Here is a 19,612-nt window from a genome sequence, read left to right on the forward strand (position 1 = left end):
ATATCCTGGAGAACCGTTTCTTCACCCTCTCTGAAGCCTCTACATTCTGCTTATAGTGTGGCTGCATACAATACTTCAAACATGTCCTAACTGAAGTTTTACACAGTTGCAGCAGGACTTCCCAACTTCTACACTCAGTGCCCTGACTGATGAACGCAAGTATATGCTGCACCTTCTTAATTTCCTTGTCCACTTGTGTTCCACTTTCAGGGAGCTATGGACGTGCAAGGCAAGATCTCACTGTACCTCAATGGTCCTAAAGCTTCTGCCTTTTACTGTATATTTTCCTCTTGCATTTGACTTCTCACCTTTCATTAGTCCACCCTTCTCCATCCAAATTTATAACTGCAGTTATATCCTGCTGCTAATTGACAATTTTGCTCACTGTCTGCAAGTTCATCAATTTTTGAGTCATCCTAAAACTTAATAATCAGACTCCACATATTTTTCATCCAAATCATTTCTTATACCGTACTACAAGTAACAGATCCCAGGACTGATGTTTGTGAACATCACTGTTGCTGGATCTCCATCAAAACAAGCACTCATTCACCATTACAGTTCTTGCTGGTCTTTGTGTGGTGATCATGGGGAGGCAAATAGTAAAATCAAATCAGAGATTGGGGTGGTGGAGATTGGGTACAATGGTCAGATCCGATGAATCAAAATATTGTGTTCCTGGATGATATTTATATAGAACAGAACAGTATAGTACAGTACAGGCTCCGAAGCTCACGGCATTGTGCTGACCTGTTTCTTAAATCGTCTTATGTCTGCAGCTGTATAGTTGAAGGTCTGAGCATATTTGGCTATTATTAATCTGAGCCTTATCGATAACAACAGGACATAGTGCTAATACCTAGCAATGATTGTTCAGTAGAATTATGTCAGGACTCAGGTGCTGTGATGCCATTTGAAGTCTGGAAAATTCACTTGATTTACCTGAAAACATAACAGCTGCAGATATTGGTAATTCAAAATAAAATTAGAAAATCTCGATATACTTAAAAGATTATGCAGCATTTGATGATCTTTCTTCGGAACTTTCTCGATAGAAGGTTAATGTGGGTTATTGGTTGCCTGTTATTAATCAGCTCAAACATATGATATCCAGGATTTGTACTACAAGTTGAAATGTTTTGTTAATGGTCAAGAGTTGTCAATCAACTTTTAGAAATGATGGGACAAATTATTAATGAAGCAGTTGAAGGAATGCTTCTCTGGACAACCCTTTATTGGGTCCACAGCAATTCATCTCAGGTAGTAACAAATGATCATAATAATTAAATTGTGGTTTGAGGGATTTGGTGATTCATCATCTTGAATATTAACTGATAGCCAACTATAGATACAGATACACAACTGTGAGCATAAAGGTCTATCCTTTCACATCCAACCTTTCCTGTAATTTGAGATAATCTTCTGGGATCCTCCCTTTGTGTTGCAATGATAAGATGATATGCATTGTCTTCCTTGTCACTATTTAGTATGTTAATGTATAGTTGATGAAATGTATAGAGCTTCTAGTTTGCAGGCTAACATTTTTTTTCCTTAGGTTTGTACAGCATGGCCTGTTCAGAGCTTTCCAGGGGGTAAGATAGGGTTGAATAGAATCACCCAGAAGAATCTAAAGATCAAAGTGAATGATGCCATTACAGTTGAGCCACTGCTTGGTCCAGTACTACAGGCAGAGGAATTACAAGTAGCTCTGAGGTTTGTATTTGGTAGATTCTATGTTGGCCACTTAAAGAATTTTAACCAGTGAATAAAAAATTTCTTGCTATATGACTTAAGTTAGTAAAAAGAGAAAATCTTAGAAATACTTGACAGATCAAAAAAACAATTTTGTTAGAAAAGCGGTTAACATTTAATTAAACCTCCTGAAAGTTCGTCAAACTGAAATATTAACTGCTTTTCTCTCACCACAGATATTGCCTAACCTGCTATTTCCAGCATCTATTGTTATTTCAGATTTTCAGCTTTTATAATATTTGCTTTTGTATATAACATCAGATTTGCTTTATTTTTCAACATGAGTACTTTAGTAAGAAATGTACTAAGAAATTTTCATTAACTCTGCTTTTGCTGAGATGAAATGAGCTTTTAATACCTACTAGTGACACTATTTATGTGCACTTGATGAACTTATTATGATACCAAGTCTTGTACCCTAGTGTGTAGAGTTGGTGGGTAATATTTTGACCCTAGTTGAAGGAATAAACAAATGTCAAAGGAAAAAAACCAATAATGTAATATTTTTATTAATTAATCTGCTGTGGCATATCTTTGTTGAAAATATTTATCACTTGTTCTTGCACATCAGCCCACATTGTTTTAAGTTATAACGGGATTGCCTATTTCAGAGAAGAAGATGAACCCTTCAACAAAGAAGAATTATCTGACTTCTTGATAAGGAATATGGGTAAGGAGATTCTGATTTCTGAATGCTGTCTTCACACACAGAATCGCAGATCATGGCACAGGAGGCTTTATATCTCCTACAGTCTGCATCGGCTCAGTGGATAAAAAAGCCCAGCTTGTCACCCTCCCCCTACCATTGCCTTGCAATTTCTTCCAAGCGCAGTCTGCCCAAAACCTTATAAAGCCTCAGCATATTCTAGTCCTCTCAAAATAAAGGCTAACATTGCATTTACCTTCCTTACCACCAACTCAACCTGCAAGTAAACATGGAGAGATCTGTGCACAAAGAATCCCAAGTCCCTTTGCACCTCTGATTTTTGAGTTTTCTCCTCATTTAGAAAATAGTCTTTGCCTTTCTACCAAAGTGCATGACCATACACTTTCCTACATTATATTTGATCTGCCACTTCTTTGTTCATTCTCCCAATCTGTCCAAGTCCTTCTGCAGACTTCCTATTTCTTCAACACTACCTGCACCTCCACCTATCATTGTATCATCTGCAAATCTAACAACAAAACCATCAATTCCGTCATCCAAATCGTTGACATAAAACGTGAAAGGAAGCAGTCTCAATACTGACCCCTGCGGAATAGTACTGGTCACCGGCTGCTGACCAGAATATGTCCCCTTTCTTCCCACTCTTTGTCTCCTATCAGTCAGCCAATCTTCTGTTGATGCTAGTATCTTTCCTGTAGTAGCATGAGCTGTTTTCTTGTTAAGCAGCCTTATGTGCAGCATCTTGTCAAAGGCATTCTGAAAATCCAAGTAAACAGCATCTACTGACTCTTTTGTCTATCCTGCTTGTTATTTCCACAAAGATTTTCAACAGATTTGTTGGGCAAGATTTCTCCTTAAGGAAACCATAGGGACTTAGGCCTACTTTATCATGTGCCTCCAAGCACCCAAAAATCCATACTTAATAAAGGATTCCAACAACTTCTCAACCAGCAAAGTCAGGCTAACTGGCCTATGATTCCCATTCTATTGCCTCCTTCCTTTTTTAAGGAGTGGAGTGACATTTACAATTTTCTAGTCTTGTGGAACCATTCCAGAATCTTGTGATTCTTGAAAGGTTATTACTATTGCCTCCACAATTTCTTCAGCTACCTCATTTAAAACTCTGGTTCATAGTCCACCTGGCCCAGGTGAATTATCTACCTTCAGACCTTTCAGCTTCCCAGGCGCCTTCTTCTTAGTAATAGCAACTGCAGTCACTTCTGCTCTCTGAAGTTCTCAAATTTCTGGCATACTGCTAGTGTCTTTCACAGTGAGGACTGATGCAAAATAATTATTAAGTTCATTTGCTATTTCTTTGTCTCTCATTATCACGTCTCCAGTGTCATTTTTTGGTGGTCCAGTATCCAATCTCTTTTTGGCCTTTCTTTTACTCCTTATATTCTGAAAGAACTTTTGATACCCTTTTTGGTATTATTTGCAAGCTTACCTTCATGTTTCATCTTTTCTCTGCTTATGGTTTTTTGTTGCCTTCTGTTTGTTTTTAAAAGCTTCCTTCTCTTGGGATCGAGCACCAACCTGATTTTCCTAATCTACCTGAATTTTGAAATCCCATCAACTATCGTAACATTGCCCTTATTACCTGCCTTTTCAATCTCCGGTTGTAATTTATATCCCTCATCATGGTTACTGTTCAGAGACCTATATATAACTCCCATCAGTCATTTTACCCTCTGCAGTTTTTCGTCATTACCTACAAGGATATTACATATTATGATCCTCTGTCACCTCTTTTTAAGGATTTGATTTTGGTTTTTATCAACAGAGCCACCGCACCCACTCTCTCTATCTGCTTGTCCTTTTGATACAAGATGTATCCTTGGATGTTAAGCTCCCAACTATGATATTCTTTCAGCCTCCTTTCATTCAGAGATGTCCACAGCATCATGCCTGCCAATCTCTAACTGCACTAAAAGATCATTTACCTTATTCCGTGTATGTCACCCTTTTCGATTTTGTCCCCATGATACATTTCAACTCATCCCAGTGACTGCAATTTTGCCCTATAATCTGCCTGTCCTTCTTCACAGTCTCGTAACGCAATGCATCGACTTGTATACCAACTGCCCCATCCTCAGTCCTATCACTCCGGTTCCGATCTCCCTGCCAAATAGCTAAAACCCTTCATATTCCATCCCCAATAGCCCACTGTAAATTGTCTCCATTGTTTAGGTGAGTGGTAGAATCTGGGAGTGGTTTTGGGAACGAGGAAGAGATTTAAGGAAAAAGCATTAGTGTTTTAGTGGTTAATGTGGGCTCTGTTTCTGTTGTGCATGGCTCTATAACTTCACTCCTGTCTGACAACAGCATTTCACTCCTACTCTTGATTTCCTGTAATAACCAATTTTCTTCATTCGTTTCACTATTTGATTCATATAAGCTAGTTTACACCAGGCAAGGGTTTTCACTTAATATAACTGATTACTGAATACTTAAGAGTTCCTGAAATAAGAAAGTAGGTTGTGTACACATTGTATGCAAGTTTCTGTTTCTAGACAGTTTAGGACACTTGCTATGGATTTTATTTTTACCTTCTTTTACTTTGTTTTTCATGTAGATGGGAAGATAGTGTTACCTGGCAACTTGCTGAACATTACTTTTTATGGTCGACTTTTTCATTTGATGGTGATGAAGGTAAAAGGAGTGAATGGCGTGGTTGCCGAAATGTCATTCAATGCCCCGTCCAGTGATACGAGTATGACTGAGGAATCCTTGCTTGAGAAATCCGTGCAAGAGAAGGATGCAATAGACTTATCGGCACATTTCAGCAGTTTGGCCATTGAAGTTGCTCAGGATAGAGACAGTGGTGTAGCTTATTCATTTTCTCCTATGGCAGATTCTCAGACTGCATCAATTCAGAATTGTAACAATACCCTGGACAGTGGAAAATTACTGGAAGCAGGCAGTGGGATAATATGCTGTACAACAAGCAACCACGATGTTGTTGAGAAGTCTGAATCCATTCAGGAAGGAGTTGACAGATGTTCCTCTTCAGTGGAGGGCTTGATACTGATGCCTAACAGTTGCTTGAAAAGCAACAGAGATACTTTTTACTCCATTTCTCTCCTCACTCAGATTAAGTTCTTGCAGGGACAAAATGATGATGAACAGAACAAGGAAGAATACAAATCCAAAGTGACTTATGACATGATCGGAGGACTGGCCAGTCAACTGAAAATGATTAGAGAAATTATTGAATTACCCTTGAAGCAACCACAACTGTTCATGTCCTATGGTATAGTATTATAAAGTTTGATTAAAGTTTATCAATGTTAATTTGATGATCCAAGTCAGCTTTTGTTATGTCTTTCTAGGCAACAAAATCACTTAAAGGGTATTTACTTAAAAGTCTCTTCCACAGATTTTGATTCAAATCATGTTGAGAAATCCTTTCAGGAAGTACAGGGCTTCTGTGCAAATGCAGTGTAGTGCAGATCCTGGAGACTGAGCTCCACTGGCAGCCTCTCCCATTATTTCTGTTCCACTGGACTCCTCAAGATGTTCAGCCGAGGACCATAAGCCTACCGTAGTTTCACCCTGCATCCAAACACCCTCTCCCCCACCACCCACCTACATAATACAAACACTGGCCTATTCCAAAGTAGATCTCCAGATCCCCATTTAATAATTAGTTTGTTTTTTGGGTAAATTTGTTCAGCAGAGTTCAATGGCTTAGGAAGACGCTGATTACCTATCTGCTTGTTTAGTTGAAACTTGAATGTAAGTGAATAGTAAGTGACCAAGATCAGAATTGTTGTTTTGCTATCTTATAACGTTTTCAAGCCTGCAGGTATATACTGCTTCAGAAGATTGATACTGATTTTGACTTTGCTCTTTGACTTAACTGTGTACTTGACTTTGAGTTGTTGAATATTTTAAATGGCCTTGTCATCTGGAGTGTGACATTGTTTAGTGGGATGTTTGTGAGAATTAAGAGCCATTATTATAAGGTAATGCCAAGAAATCCAATAGGGAATTCATGTTGTTGGGTTTAAACACTGGCAATCTTAAACATGAACAGCAGTTTTGCAGTTATCACTTGCTGTAATTTAACTATTATCTGAAATTTCACAACAAATCAAAAACAGAATTAACTTAATGCCAAATATGTATCCAAATATGCTGGAGCTCAGTAAATTTTTAGAAATCCCCAGTTCATTTTTCATTTTCAGCTAGGTTTAAAAATAAATAGGTGTGTGAAACAAAGTTGTCTTGATGAAGGGGGTGGAAGCACCCAAGGTTTCTTTCCTCCTCATGGTTTTGGACAGTGTGGACTGGAGTATCACTTTCTCTGATTTAAGGACTGTGGACCTGAAATGTATTAAATGCAACCACATAACTTCAGAACTGTTGGTTCATCTCCATCGTCTACTGGCAGAGTTGGTAGTTAAATTGTTAAAGGTGTACTACAAACTAGTGTAACTTGGGGGGGGGGGGGGAGGAAGGCAATCCAATCACTAAGGTTTACATTTAGAGGGATAGAGTTAAAACATAAGAAATTTTGTTAACCTTGATGGAACATTGGTTTTACCACACTTTGTGTACACTTTTGGGCACCATATTTTTTGAAAAAAGAATCTTTATGGCATTAAAGGGAAAATTTAAAAAGATGATAGTAAAAATCCGGGTATGTGTTTCAGGAATTTGTTGAATGGCCCTTGTCTCTTGTCTTCAGAAGAAAGGAGTGTCTAAGTAGAGGTTTTGAAATTTTGAAAAGGTTTGTTGAAGAAAGGAATGACTAAGCAGAGGTTTTGAACTTCTAAAAAGGTTTTGTTGGGATAAACACGAGAGATTCTGCAGATGCTGGAAAACTTGAGCAATACATGCATACGCCAAAGGAGCTCGGCAAGTCAGGCAGCATCTATGGAGCAGAATAAACAGTTAAAGGACCTGATCCTGATAAAAGGCCTTGACCTGAAACTTAGACCATTTATTACTCTCTATAGATGCTGCCTGACCTGCTGAGCTCCTCCAGCATTTTATGTTTATAGAGATAATACCTCAATGTGGAGAAAAGTGTTACCAAAGCACTTATTATAAGTTGGTAACCAAGGAGTCCGATAACAAATTTGTACGTTTATAATTGAGTAGAGTGGTGAGAATATAGAAGTCTCTAGCATAACGACCAGCTGTGGAGCATAGTATGCATTTAATGGGGTACTGGATAATCATTTGTGAGGAAATAGAAGAGTTTTTGACTTGAATCTTAACTTGTTCTCTTTCCATTGGTGCTGCCTGTCTGGCTGAGTTCTTCCAGCATTTCTGTCATTGTTGCTCCTATATATCAGCTTCCAGTAAACCATGTACAAGGATATCCAGATCCCTCTAGACATCAGTGTTTCCCTGTTCTCTCACCGTTTGAAAAAAAATCTGAGTTTTTCTACCTTTGTTTTCATTTATTGATCTGGATAATTTTACATTTTACAACATTGTGTTTCATCTATCACATTTTTTTCCAGCTTCTCTCTTTGCATTCTCACCACAATTTACATTTCCACATAACTTCATGTCATCAGACTTGAAATGTTCCATTAGACCTATCATCCAAATGTTTAATAAGGATTGTGGTGAGTTTGCCTGTTTGCAAGAGCATTTGAAGAATCCGTCCTTGCCAACTTGCCTCTCAAACCTTAAATTTCATTTGTTTAGATTGAAAGATCTGGTTTCAAGTTTTGTGTCTTAGTGAGTTCTTCTAATGTGATACTGAGTCCTATGTTCTCAATATTTCCTAACTAGATACACTTTGAAATAATGAAGTCCTTCCTTTTAAAAATGGAAAGCATGTTCAATACAGTACAGCTGCTACGTAACACTAATAATTGCTGACCATCTTTAATTGTGTTGTGATTTAGGAATTACACCTCCAAGAGGAATTTTACTGTTTGGTCCTCCTGGTACTGGAAAAACCTTGATTGCTAGAGCTGTAGCTAATGAAGTTGGAGCTCACATCATTGTCATCAATGGCCCTGAAATTATAAGCAAGTAAGTGAAATGATTGTGCAGTGTGATCCTAGTGAGTATGCCATCTCCTTTAAGTTACTATTCAGGAGGAAAACAAGATTGTCAATGTGGAAATGATCTGGTATTTGAATGCTTTGTATATGATAATGATTTTTCAATATTGGTCCAATGTCATATTTGCGAAGCACCTTAGAAGAAGCATTATTTTGTGTATCAAATCTCTTGGAAATATATAAACCTAATATTGGGAGGGAAAAGTGGGGAAAATTGGAGAAGATCCCTCTGACATTACTGTAAAACCAGACACAGGTTGCAGTCCTAGTAGAGCACTCTTAGGACCAGACTGGTGTTGGACCACAGAAATTCCCTATATCACCTTCTTCTGAAAAGGAGAACTGATCTACTTAAGTGTCAACGTAGCCCAGGTCACCTGGGTTCTGAAAACCACCGTAACTCAAAGTTTCTTGAATGCAGAAATGGCTAAGTTTGCAGTATTTGTACTGGTAGGTTAATAAGCTACAGATTAGTACAGATTTTGGTTAATTTTAGAACATATTTAGATGTTAGAATAAATTAACTGGAGTAGATTTACAGCATAGATTCAAAATAAGTCCATGAAATACTGAACTAGAGTTTCAACCTGTTTTATTCTTTTTTATTCTGAAATTTTCTTTCTGTTCAGAACGATAAATTATTCATGCTTATGTAATATGTATGTAATGTATGCTTATGTATGTAATATCTATTGTTACAAGATTATTGTTAGTATTGATGTAGTAATTATGAACCATAATACTATGGATCGCTAGTTGTTATAAGACCATAAGACAGGAGCAGAATTAGTCCATTTGGCCCATCGAGTCTGTTCTGCCATTTGATAACGACTGATCCATTTCCCTCCCAATCCCATTCTCCTGCCTTCTCCCAGTAAACTTTCACACCCTGACTAATTAAAAACCTATCACCCTCCACCTTAAATATACCCAATGAGCTGGCCTCCTGTGGCAACAAATTTCTACAGATTCACCACCCTCTGGCTAAAGAAATTCGTCCTCCTCTGTTCTAAATGGACATCCCTCTATTCTGAGGCTGTGCCCTTTGGTCCTGGACTGCCCCGCTATAGGAAACATCTTCTCCAGAATTGCTCTATCTAGGCCTTTAAACATTCGATAGATTTCAATGACATCCCACCTCCCCCCCCCATTCTTCTATATTCCAGTGAGTACAGGCCCAGACCATCAATTGTTCCTCATAGGGTTAGCCTATAGTGCAGTAGATAAAATTACCACAGTACTGTGCTGCCACAAAAACACATTTCATGCCATGTGAGTGATGATAAGCCTGATTATGATATGGGTCTCTGTTGTGGATTGAAAGTGGGAAAAGGGCAGGGAGAGGAGAAACATGGTTGAGAAAAAGGAGAAAGGAGAGAGGAAGTACCAGAGAGACATTCTACACTGATCAATTGTTTAGAATCAAATGACCTTGACTGGTGTCTCAGGGCTGGGTGTGTCTGCACCACCGCCACCCCCTGCCCCTGGCACTTCTCTGCCACCTGTACCACATCCCTCCTACATTGCTCTACCTTCGCCATCCTTTGCTCCCGCCAAATTTACCAACTCACCCTCTGCTCCACCTTGGCAAATCCAGTACTGTGCCCAAGTCTTATGCAACTTAGCTTTATATATGTGCCTAAGACTTTTGCACAGTTCTCTATCTTCATATTGTCTGCAACTGTGTCACTGTGTCATTGATTCCATCATCCAAATCATTGACATACAATGTAAAAAGAAGCGATCCACAAAAACAGAATACCCCAAATAATGAATGACTGAAAATGTTCAAACCCCAAAGCCCCCTCTCCCCTTCCCAAGCACATGCAGCCCCAAACCATCAACGCTTCCCCACTTATTCCAGCAGAAACCATCAGTGCTCCACCACCCACCAAGCAAGCAATAGCAAAGCCCCCAGATAGACCATGATCTGCAGTTCAACAAAAAGTATTGTTCACCTGACAATTTGACATGCCACAGGCTCTCTTTCTCACTAACAATGAACAGCGAGAAGGGAGACCAACAAAACAGTCACTGTTACAATGATACTGTGTGCCACAATGTTTTTCTCCTGAGTTTCTCTGACTTGAGAATTGGCAGCAAACCATCGAGAGAAGGAGCAAGAGCAATTGCCCAAGTACAGTGTGCTCCGACTGCCGATCCGCTGTTTGTGATGTTTTGCTTCTCTGGCGATGCCTCAGTTGGCGACACCAGCATGGAATTGGCCCATCCAGAGGGCCACTCTGCCTCACTCCAAAGGCTTGCGTCTTCCAGGCCGCATCCTTGAGATATTAAAAAACAGATGGCCAGTTAGCTCCAGGAGTGGGAACCACTGCCGTGAAGAACCTGCAGCTTGAGTGCAACTGTATATCATGGACTCTAACAGAACCCCATCCACCTTGAAAAGGAAACAAGAGACATTAAAGAGAAGAAATTAAAGCTGTTTTGCAGATGAACTCAAAGAAGCCACTCTCTGGTGATATATTTATCGTCCTTTTCGATTTTGTCCTCCTGTTACACTTCAACTCTTCCCACTGTCTGCAATTTTGCTCTATCATTCAGATTCAGATTCAGTTTATTGTCATTTAAAAACCACAAGTGCAATGGCAGTTAAAAAATGAGACAACGTTCCTCCAGAATGATATCACAAAAGCATATGACAAAACAGACTACACCAGAAAATCCACATAACGTTTGGCAATCCCCAATCCAGAGTCCGGAGAGGCTGCTGCGTATTAATATCGTGCTACATCTGCCTGTCCTTCCTATCAGTCTCACTACACACTACCTCTGGCTGTATACCAACTGTCCCATCCTCAGCCCTGTCATTCTGGTTCCTATCCTACTGCCAAATTAGTTTAAACCCCACACCCCACCAACAGTTCTGGCAAATCTGCCGTAAGGATATTGGTCCCCCTCGGGTTCAGGTGTAACACATCCCTTTGATACAGATCATACCTTCCTCAGAAGAGATCCTAATGATCTAGAAATCTGAAACCTGCCCCCTGCATCAGTTCCTCAGCCATGTGTTCACCTGCCAAATCATCCTTCTGTGATGCATGACACAGGCGGCAATCCAGAGATTACCAGGCAAGTCCTGATTTTCAGCTTTCTCCCTTGCTCTCTAAATTCTCTCTTTAGGACCTGCTCCCTTTTCCTACCTATGAGATTGGTGCCAATATATACCAAGGCTTCTGTCTGCTAACCCTCCCCTTTTAGGACCCAATCTGAGCCCTTTCTGATCCTGGCACCTGGGAAGCAACATATTATCCAGATGTCTCTGTCATGTCCACAAAATATTGGGTCTACTCGAACTAAGAAATCCCCTATTACTATTACTAAATCCCCTATCCCTATTACAATCCTCTTCCCCACTCTTCCCTTCTGTGCCATTGTGCCAGACTCAGTACCAGAGACCCGGTGGCTGTGGCTTTCCCAGTAGGTCCCCTCCCCCCAGCAGTATCTAAAACAGTATACTTAATATTGAGGTGTACGGCAACAGGGGTACTCTATACTGGCTGCTCATTTCCTTTCCCTCTTCTGACAGTCACCCAGGCAGCTGCCTCCTACAACTACGTCCCTGTGGCTCCTATCTATCACCACCGCAGTTTTCTGTATGAACTGAAGGTCCTCAAGCTGCAGCTCCATTTCATTAATACGATCTTGGAGGAATTGCAGCTGGGTGCACCTGGTGCAGGTGTGGTTATCTGGGAGGTCTCTCAGAATTCCCACATCTCACACAAAGAACACAACACGTGGAACCATTCTCACTGCTCTAACAATGTACTGACAGATGAAGAATAAAGAATGAAGAAGCTACTCACCTCGCCCAGGCCTGATAAGTTAAAGCTGCCCCATGTTAATACTGGCCCACTCCAACAATGTTCCCTCTGCTTTGTCCCTGCCTTATTCTTATTTGTTCTTTCTGATAATTTGCGATTTCATTGGAGCATAGGACAACACCAAAAGCCTGCGAAAACTCCTTTTTAAATCTCTCTTCTTGTCCTGTGAGTCTCCTCCTCTCTCGTTCACGATTTGATTGGGCTGCTGGAAAAACATGTGGAGAAGATGTTAAATGTTAACACGTTATGTGGAGAGCACTGAATAATGTCAAGAATACATGCTCTGAAGTTTGGGGTTCCTGCAAAAATACAAGTTCCAAATGTGCTGGCTGCTCTTCGCCACTGATTTTTGTTTTGTCCTCTGCTGTTGGTTATGTTATGGAGTCCAGAGGCAGATAAGACTGTGTGCTGAATATGTGTTTTATAGATCTGAATACATGGAATGGATTTGAGATGTAACGATAATTTACTTTTTTTGAAATAATTGATTTTAATTAATTAATTTTACAAATTTCAATTTAAAACATTAATACTGCTTTTAAAAATTAATATTCAATATTACAGTCTGGTTTTCTGTTTGATATATGTGACTGCTATCTAAGTCATGAAATATGATTTCAGCAATTGTCAGAATAGTAGTGTTCTAGCCTGTCTACTCGACAATGTTTTATGACGTAAGATCCTGACAATAAGTGCCTCGTTGCTTTGGATTGGGATGGTGTTAGCGCACAGATTCACACTGGTGGATCTGGAAATGAAGGATCTACATTTAGTTTGGATGTCACAGGCAAATGCAGGTGACCTGTGTGCTCTCCCAAAAGTTTCTGTAATGTTGGTTAATTTCTCCAAGACTGGGTTGTAATTTAATTATTTATTGTTGTTTTAGTCTCCCAATGCTCAGGTACCTGCCTTCCTGTTTTTCAGGTACTATGGAGAAAGTGAAGCAAGGCTGAGAGAGATCTTTGCAGAAGCCACTCAATGGTAATTAAAAGAAATTAAAGTTGCTGTGTTTAGCAAGGGACTTTAATAGAACCATGGGCACATTGTGACTTTGTTTACTCCCTTTTTCTGAAATCAAAAACTAATCACAATTTTATTTTCTTTTTCCCACTGTGACAGAAAACAGGCAAATTTCATTTCATGGTACTGATATCTTATATCTTTGCTTGTAATTTCCTGTTTCTTGCATCATCCTGGTCAACGTAGGTTTATGTCCCAAAGCAGCATTGTCGTTTTCTAAAATGGCATAATGAGTATTCCTATTATACCAGTTTATCCTTGTTGTTTCCTTTTGCTTAAGTAATTTGTTATGCCTGATACTGCATTTTCCCTTGCTGAGAGTTTTTGTTTTCCTTGTTTATTATTTATTTATTCTCTTTCCCTGCATTCTCACCTTACCCTTCATCTCTGAAGTGAAACTGGGCTGTGTTGGCCATCATTAAGGATCCCACCACCCAGGACATGCCTTCTTCTCATTGCTACCATCGGAGAGGAGTACAAGCACCTAATGACACACACTCAACATTTTAGGAGCAACTTCTTCCCCTCCACTATCAGATTTCTGAACAGTGAACTACCTCACTTCGTTTTGAACTGCTTTTTTATTTTTTCTACATATTTTCCATCTAATTTAAAGTATATTTTAAGTTTTGCACCGTACAGCTGCCACAAAACAACAAATTTCACAACATATGTCAGTAACAATAAACCTGCTTTTGAATCCGGTGTGAAACAATTAGTTACTATCTCTTATATTCTTTCATCCTCTTTTACTTGCACCGCTAAGATCTGTATTCCTTTTTAACAACATCTGCTGCTTCTGCTGGCTTCTCAGTATTATAATTACAATTTTGTCAATGGATCTGGAGCAATCCTTTGCTGTAAATTGGTGATCGTTTGGTACAACTAATTTTTATTGACAAAATGTAGCAGTTCTGGCTTGTTTTAGAAGTAACTGCTACATTTTGTCACCAATAAATAGTTATACCTAACGAACCTCAGTTTGTGACAAAGGATTGCCTCAGACCTGTTGGCAAAATTGGAATCACAGCGCTGCGAAGGTGGCAGCAGGAGCAGCTTGGAGTAGGATTATCTGGGAGCTTTTGTTGATTCATTCCGTGTGTCTGGTGAACACAGTTGAATGGTCAGCGCTGCCAGTCCACTGGGGATTGTTGTTCGATCATGTGGTGTTTGTCTTGGGCTTCGTCCTTTTTTTTTATTGAAGTGCTGAAATATTGTCCCAGTGGCCGACATTTGAATCAAACACTGATGTCAGCGACCCTGAAATTGGTCGGTGCTGGCAGAAGAGAAATTAAATTTACTGCCAAAGCTTTGGTGGGTAGAACTGAAAGTCTTCAAAAGGAATATAAAATAAATGTGAACAAAATCAAAGGTTTAATACCAATTAAGGATCTTATGTAAAATAAGGAAAATTACTTAGTCTCATCTTGAAAATTTGACTAATCTCTGCGAAGCTGTTGCTAAGCAACATCAAATACTGATTTCATTATTTCCCAAGGATAAACATGCACTTGAAGATTAAGAGGAATGATTAGCTACAGAGCGATGGAGAAGGAAAGATCAGTTGCAGAAAAGAAAGAAACAGCTTAAGTTGGAGGAACAAATTGCTGCACATGTGGCCGCGGTTAAAGTGCTACGGGCTTCAAGTGTGGCGAGTGCTAAAAGTGCTCCAGCAGGACAGTCCTATGTTGTGAGTTTCTATGTTGAAAAGGCACAAAGAAAAACAAATAAACACTTAATATCAGTGTGGGTTCATTTGTTCTTTAAGTGTCTGTGAAACATGAACAAGACTTCCAAGAGATAGTTCAGGGTGTTTACTCTCAGCCTGCTGTAATGAGAGACTGAACCAATGTTATATCTAACAGCTCAGAGTGCTTACATGGATATTTTTTTGCAGCATGGGAACACTCTTGTTTCAGACGAGCGAGTTTAAAACAGTATTATTGATATTATGAGGAAGCAAATTGAAATAATAGCCTAATTGGTGCAACAATGCATTTCATCTTTGCCTGAAAGAGTGATTCAAATCTCCGATTGCAATCGATTGTAGTAATATGCATTCATGAAGGCCTTTGAAAATAGTGTTGAAGGCAAGACTGAAAGTCATAGTGACGGCCTCTGTTTCCTTGAAAAGTACACCAGAAGTCTCTCTAGAGAACTTGTCAGAAGTTGCTAGCATGTTGACTCTAGGAAAAGATGTCAAAGCCAAGGTTTTGTGACAGGAATATTTTGGTAATGAACAGACAATTGCATCTCCCTGCATGCAAAAGGCTCTTTCTTGGGTACATATCAAATCTGAAGACGTGAAAGCTCTTTTTCTTAGAGGCTTTTGCAATGCCATGGAAGAAGTGCAGTATATGCGTGAGATGGACATGCCTGCCAATATGTTGATTGTTATAAATAAACTGCTTTATGTTGTTTAGCGATAAATGGAGAGCAGTAGTCTGAACTTAAAGAAAGACACAACTAGCTTCACAATATATATTGTGAAGGATGTCACTGTCACTATAAAACTTCAGTACCTTGCCTTTCTGTTTCTTTAAGTCATATACAGTGGTAGTTCCGACACCATATTCTTCAGTAAAACGCCGCACAGACACACCACGATCAAGCTTCTGTAATAACTCCACTTTCTGCGTTATTGATAATGATAGGTGCTTCCTTCTCTTTTTCTCATTGTTACCCATAGGGATATCTGCAGCTCTTTTTGACATTTTCACAGTGAAATTAAACACAAAGTCAACAGTGAACACAAAACATTAGCGAACAGCAAATGCACGTGTAACCAGTACGAGCGCTGAGCCACAACTGACGTCTGGCGGCCTCTGTTAATGCTGCCATGTTGCACCTGAGTGTTGTCAGCTGTGGCGAGAAAAACTTTGGTTTTCGGAACGTTTTGGATTTCTGAATTTCGGATAAGGGATTGTGGACCTGTATTAGAAAGGCAGAACTGTGAGACTAGTTTCACTGGCATTGCTGATTTTGTTGAAAGACAATTAAAGATTGCTACAGACCTGGTGTTTGGAAGTATACAGGATACTCCCATCACTGGCAATTTGCAAAGGTGTGACTAAAGCTAAGTCACAACTTCATTTTAAGGTTATAAGAAGCGGCTTTCCCACTATTATGACTACTGTGAGAAGTAAAGCTAAAATTAAAACTGGAACCAATGGAAGAGAAATGGTTTTGTCAACCAAAAGTTTTTTTTTTCTGTTCTGTGAAGAACACATATTAGATTTGTGTCCTCAGCTGAAGAAAGGGCTTGTATTAAGAAGGTTACCTTTCTAAAGGAAAATGGTGTCTGCTTTGCCTGTTTGTGTACAGGACATATCAGCAAAGATTGCAAGAAACATCTTTCATGCAAGGTATGTGGTTTTAAGCATCCCAGCATACTTTGTATTCATTCTAATGAAAAGGGTGCTGTATCAAAACAAGCCATGAAAGAATCAGACACAGCAGTGAGTAGTTCCCTGGTATTGAATGCCTGGCGATTTCTTAACTCTAGTACGTGAAGACTAAGAAATGTAACAAGACAGTGGTTACTTGTGCTTTCCTAGATCAAGGGAGTACAGCAGTGTTCTGTGTCATGGATCAAGAGAAAGTTGTGAGTAGCTACAATATTAGAAGTGGCTGGCTTAGATAGTTAAAATTATTATGAACTACCTAACACAAGAAAGTATGCCTATCCACAGAGGGAACATTCCATGACAAAGCGATCTCCATGGATGGCCTTGCCTGGAATATCTCCATTTTACAGAGACTGAAATTGTGTTGCTGAATGGGACAAATGTGTCTTAAGCATCAGAGCTTTTCCAAATGATATGCAGTGTTAATGATGGACTCAGAGCAATGCCGGGTTGGACTATGAATGGATCACTGAAAGGAGACGATGACGATGGGTGAGATTAATGGGATCTCAGTTTTGATCTTGGATGATCTTTGCCAGCAGCAGCATTCCTTGAATGGAGTCGGGGTGAACAAACTGGTATGTCAAGAGAAGACCATAAGTTCATCGAGCTGGTTGCAAATTCTGCAAAACCGCTGGATAGCCACTACCGGATTGGTTTACTTTTGAGAAAGAAGGAAGTTAACATGCCAAATTACAGGAAGGTTGCAGAACAGTGTGCTCTAAATCTATGGTGGAGGTTTAAGAGATTTGTCATTTCACACTGACTACACAACTTTCACGAAGGATGTCATCTCCAAAGGTTATGCCAAAAGAGTGGAATGCAGTGATGGGAAAGCCTGGTATATTCTACATCGTGGTCTTTACCACCACAGGAAAGAGAATCCTAATGTTGTGTTTGACTGTGTAATGACTTTTCAGGGAACATCACTCAATGCTCAGCTCTTACAGGGACCAGATCTTACTAGCTCACCAATTGGAGTCATAACCAGACTCAGAAAGGAACCAGTGGTGATCATGGCAAATATTGATCAATATTTCATCAGGTCGGAGTAGCAGCGGAATATCAGATCTGCTGAGGTTTCTCTGGTGGCCTGATGGTTTCCTCAGCCAAGGTTTGACTTTAAAATGGTGGTACATGTCTTTGGAGCAACTTTGTCACTGAACTGTGCCGCCTTTGCCCTTAGGAAAGGCCCAGAAGACAAATGAAGACCAGTTAGGCTGCAAGACAATGGATAAGGTTTTGCATTGCTTCTACGTTGATGACTGCTTTGTGTCAGTGTCCTCTGAGGAAGAAATGGTGTCTCTCTATCACAGTCTTGTATCCATTTGTGATAAATTTGGCTTTCGACTCACAAGGTGGATAAGCGACAGACATAGTTTGCATAGTATGATACCAGAGGAGCAAAGACCAAAAGGCGTAAAAGATTTGGATTTGGACAAGGTCTCTTCAGGTGAACCTCTGTTTACACATGTACCTGTTGAGGTGAAGAGCAGAAGGAGTACAATGAAGGGGTATGGGGTGATATTTACCAGACTAGATGTATGAGCTATTCACATCTGCTTTGGACACATAATCCTTTGTTAATAGACTTTGATGCTTTATAGCAAGACGAGGACAGGTTCGTGAACTTTGCTCTGATATTGCAACAAAGTTGTTGGAGCTGAATGTGAATTAAAAGAAGCCATTGAGAAATAGGACTATTCACAGATCAGTGATGTCCTTCTTCGGAAAGGAATTAAGTAGATTTCTAACCCCTTGGCTGTTTCGTATCATGGAGGAACATTGGAGAGATTGATCGGGTCTTTTGAAGGTCCACTATGAACATACAGAATCTTGACAAAAGGATTTCCACACAGTTCTTTTTGAAGTAGAGGCTGTTATCAATGTTCATCCAATTACTAAGGCATCCTCTGATCCCAGTTATTTGGAAGAACTAATACCCAACCATCTGTTGCTTCTGAAGACCTCACCATCCTTACCACCAAGAGAGTCCCAAAAGGAAGACATTTATGGTTGTCATAGGTGGAAGCAGATACAATACATATCCAACTTGTTTTGGAAAGGAATACTTACCACAGTTACAGGAACATCAGAAATAGTCAGGTTTAAAGCACAATTTCCTCCCAGGACACATGGTGCTCATAGTTGACAACGCAGCCCCTTGTAACGCTTGGATCATGGGAGGAGTCATTCACGTCTTTCCAGATGGAAGAGGATTTGTGCAGCAGGTGTGCATCAAGACCAAGGTCAGCTGATTGGACAGACTCATAACCAGAATCTGTCTTACACGGGCGGAGGTTTGAGGAGTTACAGCTCTAGAAGCTTCACTTACTTTGACTTGACTTACTGACTTGACAGAGAGTGGCGGTAAAGATCACTCTGAACTGGGCTAATTGCTGGTAACCTCTGGCCTAGATGACTGTTACATGACCTTGAGAAGAAAGAAGAAAGAGGACATTTGCATAAATGTTAAGATGCTTATCCTTGAAAATTTCATGTCTCTTATTTTTATAGTATGTAGTTGTAATAATTAGGGAGTGGGATGTAAGAGCCATGTATCTATTTTCTGTCTGTATTGTATTTTGTGTTGTGTGTTTTTATTATGGGTTACCTGTAACTTGTCACGTGGATTGGAGTGTGGTAGAAGCAAATGAGTATAGTCACATATTCACCCTCTGTGCTATTTGTTTAGGTTTAGAGAAAGATATGGTTAAATATTTTTTGTTGTCTGCTTATTTCATTATTTCGCTTGCTTTGCTAAGATTACTAATTCTACTGCTCTAATTACATTAGTTCATTAGTTTTTATCGCTATATAAGACACTTCATTTTTTGCTGGTTTTGTAATAAAGGGTCAAACATGCTTTGTTGACTTGGAACTCAATTATTT

At 39.6% G+C, this 19,612-nt stretch overlaps 1 protein-coding gene across 3 annotated transcripts in view; it reads left to right on the top strand.

Annotated features, from left to right (window-relative positions):
• Positions 1–19,612, top strand: part of afg2a (AFG2 AAA ATPase homolog A) — a 377,888-nt gene that overhangs the window by 7,954 nt on the left and 350,322 nt on the right. For all 3 annotated transcript variants that reach the window (XM_059965085.1, XM_059965086.1, XM_059965084.1), the window contains exons 3-7: positions 1,556–1,713; positions 2,364–2,422; positions 4,995–5,672; positions 8,290–8,419; positions 13,218–13,274. In XM_059965085.1, the coding sequence (XP_059821068.1) occupies positions 1,556–1,713; positions 2,364–2,422; positions 4,995–5,672; positions 8,290–8,419; positions 13,218–13,274 (1,082 nt within the window). The remainder of the gene's footprint in view (positions 1–1,555; positions 1,714–2,363; positions 2,423–4,994; positions 5,673–8,289; positions 8,420–13,217; positions 13,275–19,612) is intronic.

Source organism: Hypanus sabinus, chromosome 3 (genome assembly GCF_030144855.1).
Source record: "Hypanus sabinus isolate sHypSab1 chromosome 3, sHypSab1.hap1, whole genome shotgun sequence".
NCBI lineage: Eukaryota > Metazoa > Chordata > Chondrichthyes > Myliobatiformes > Dasyatidae > Hypanus > Hypanus sabinus.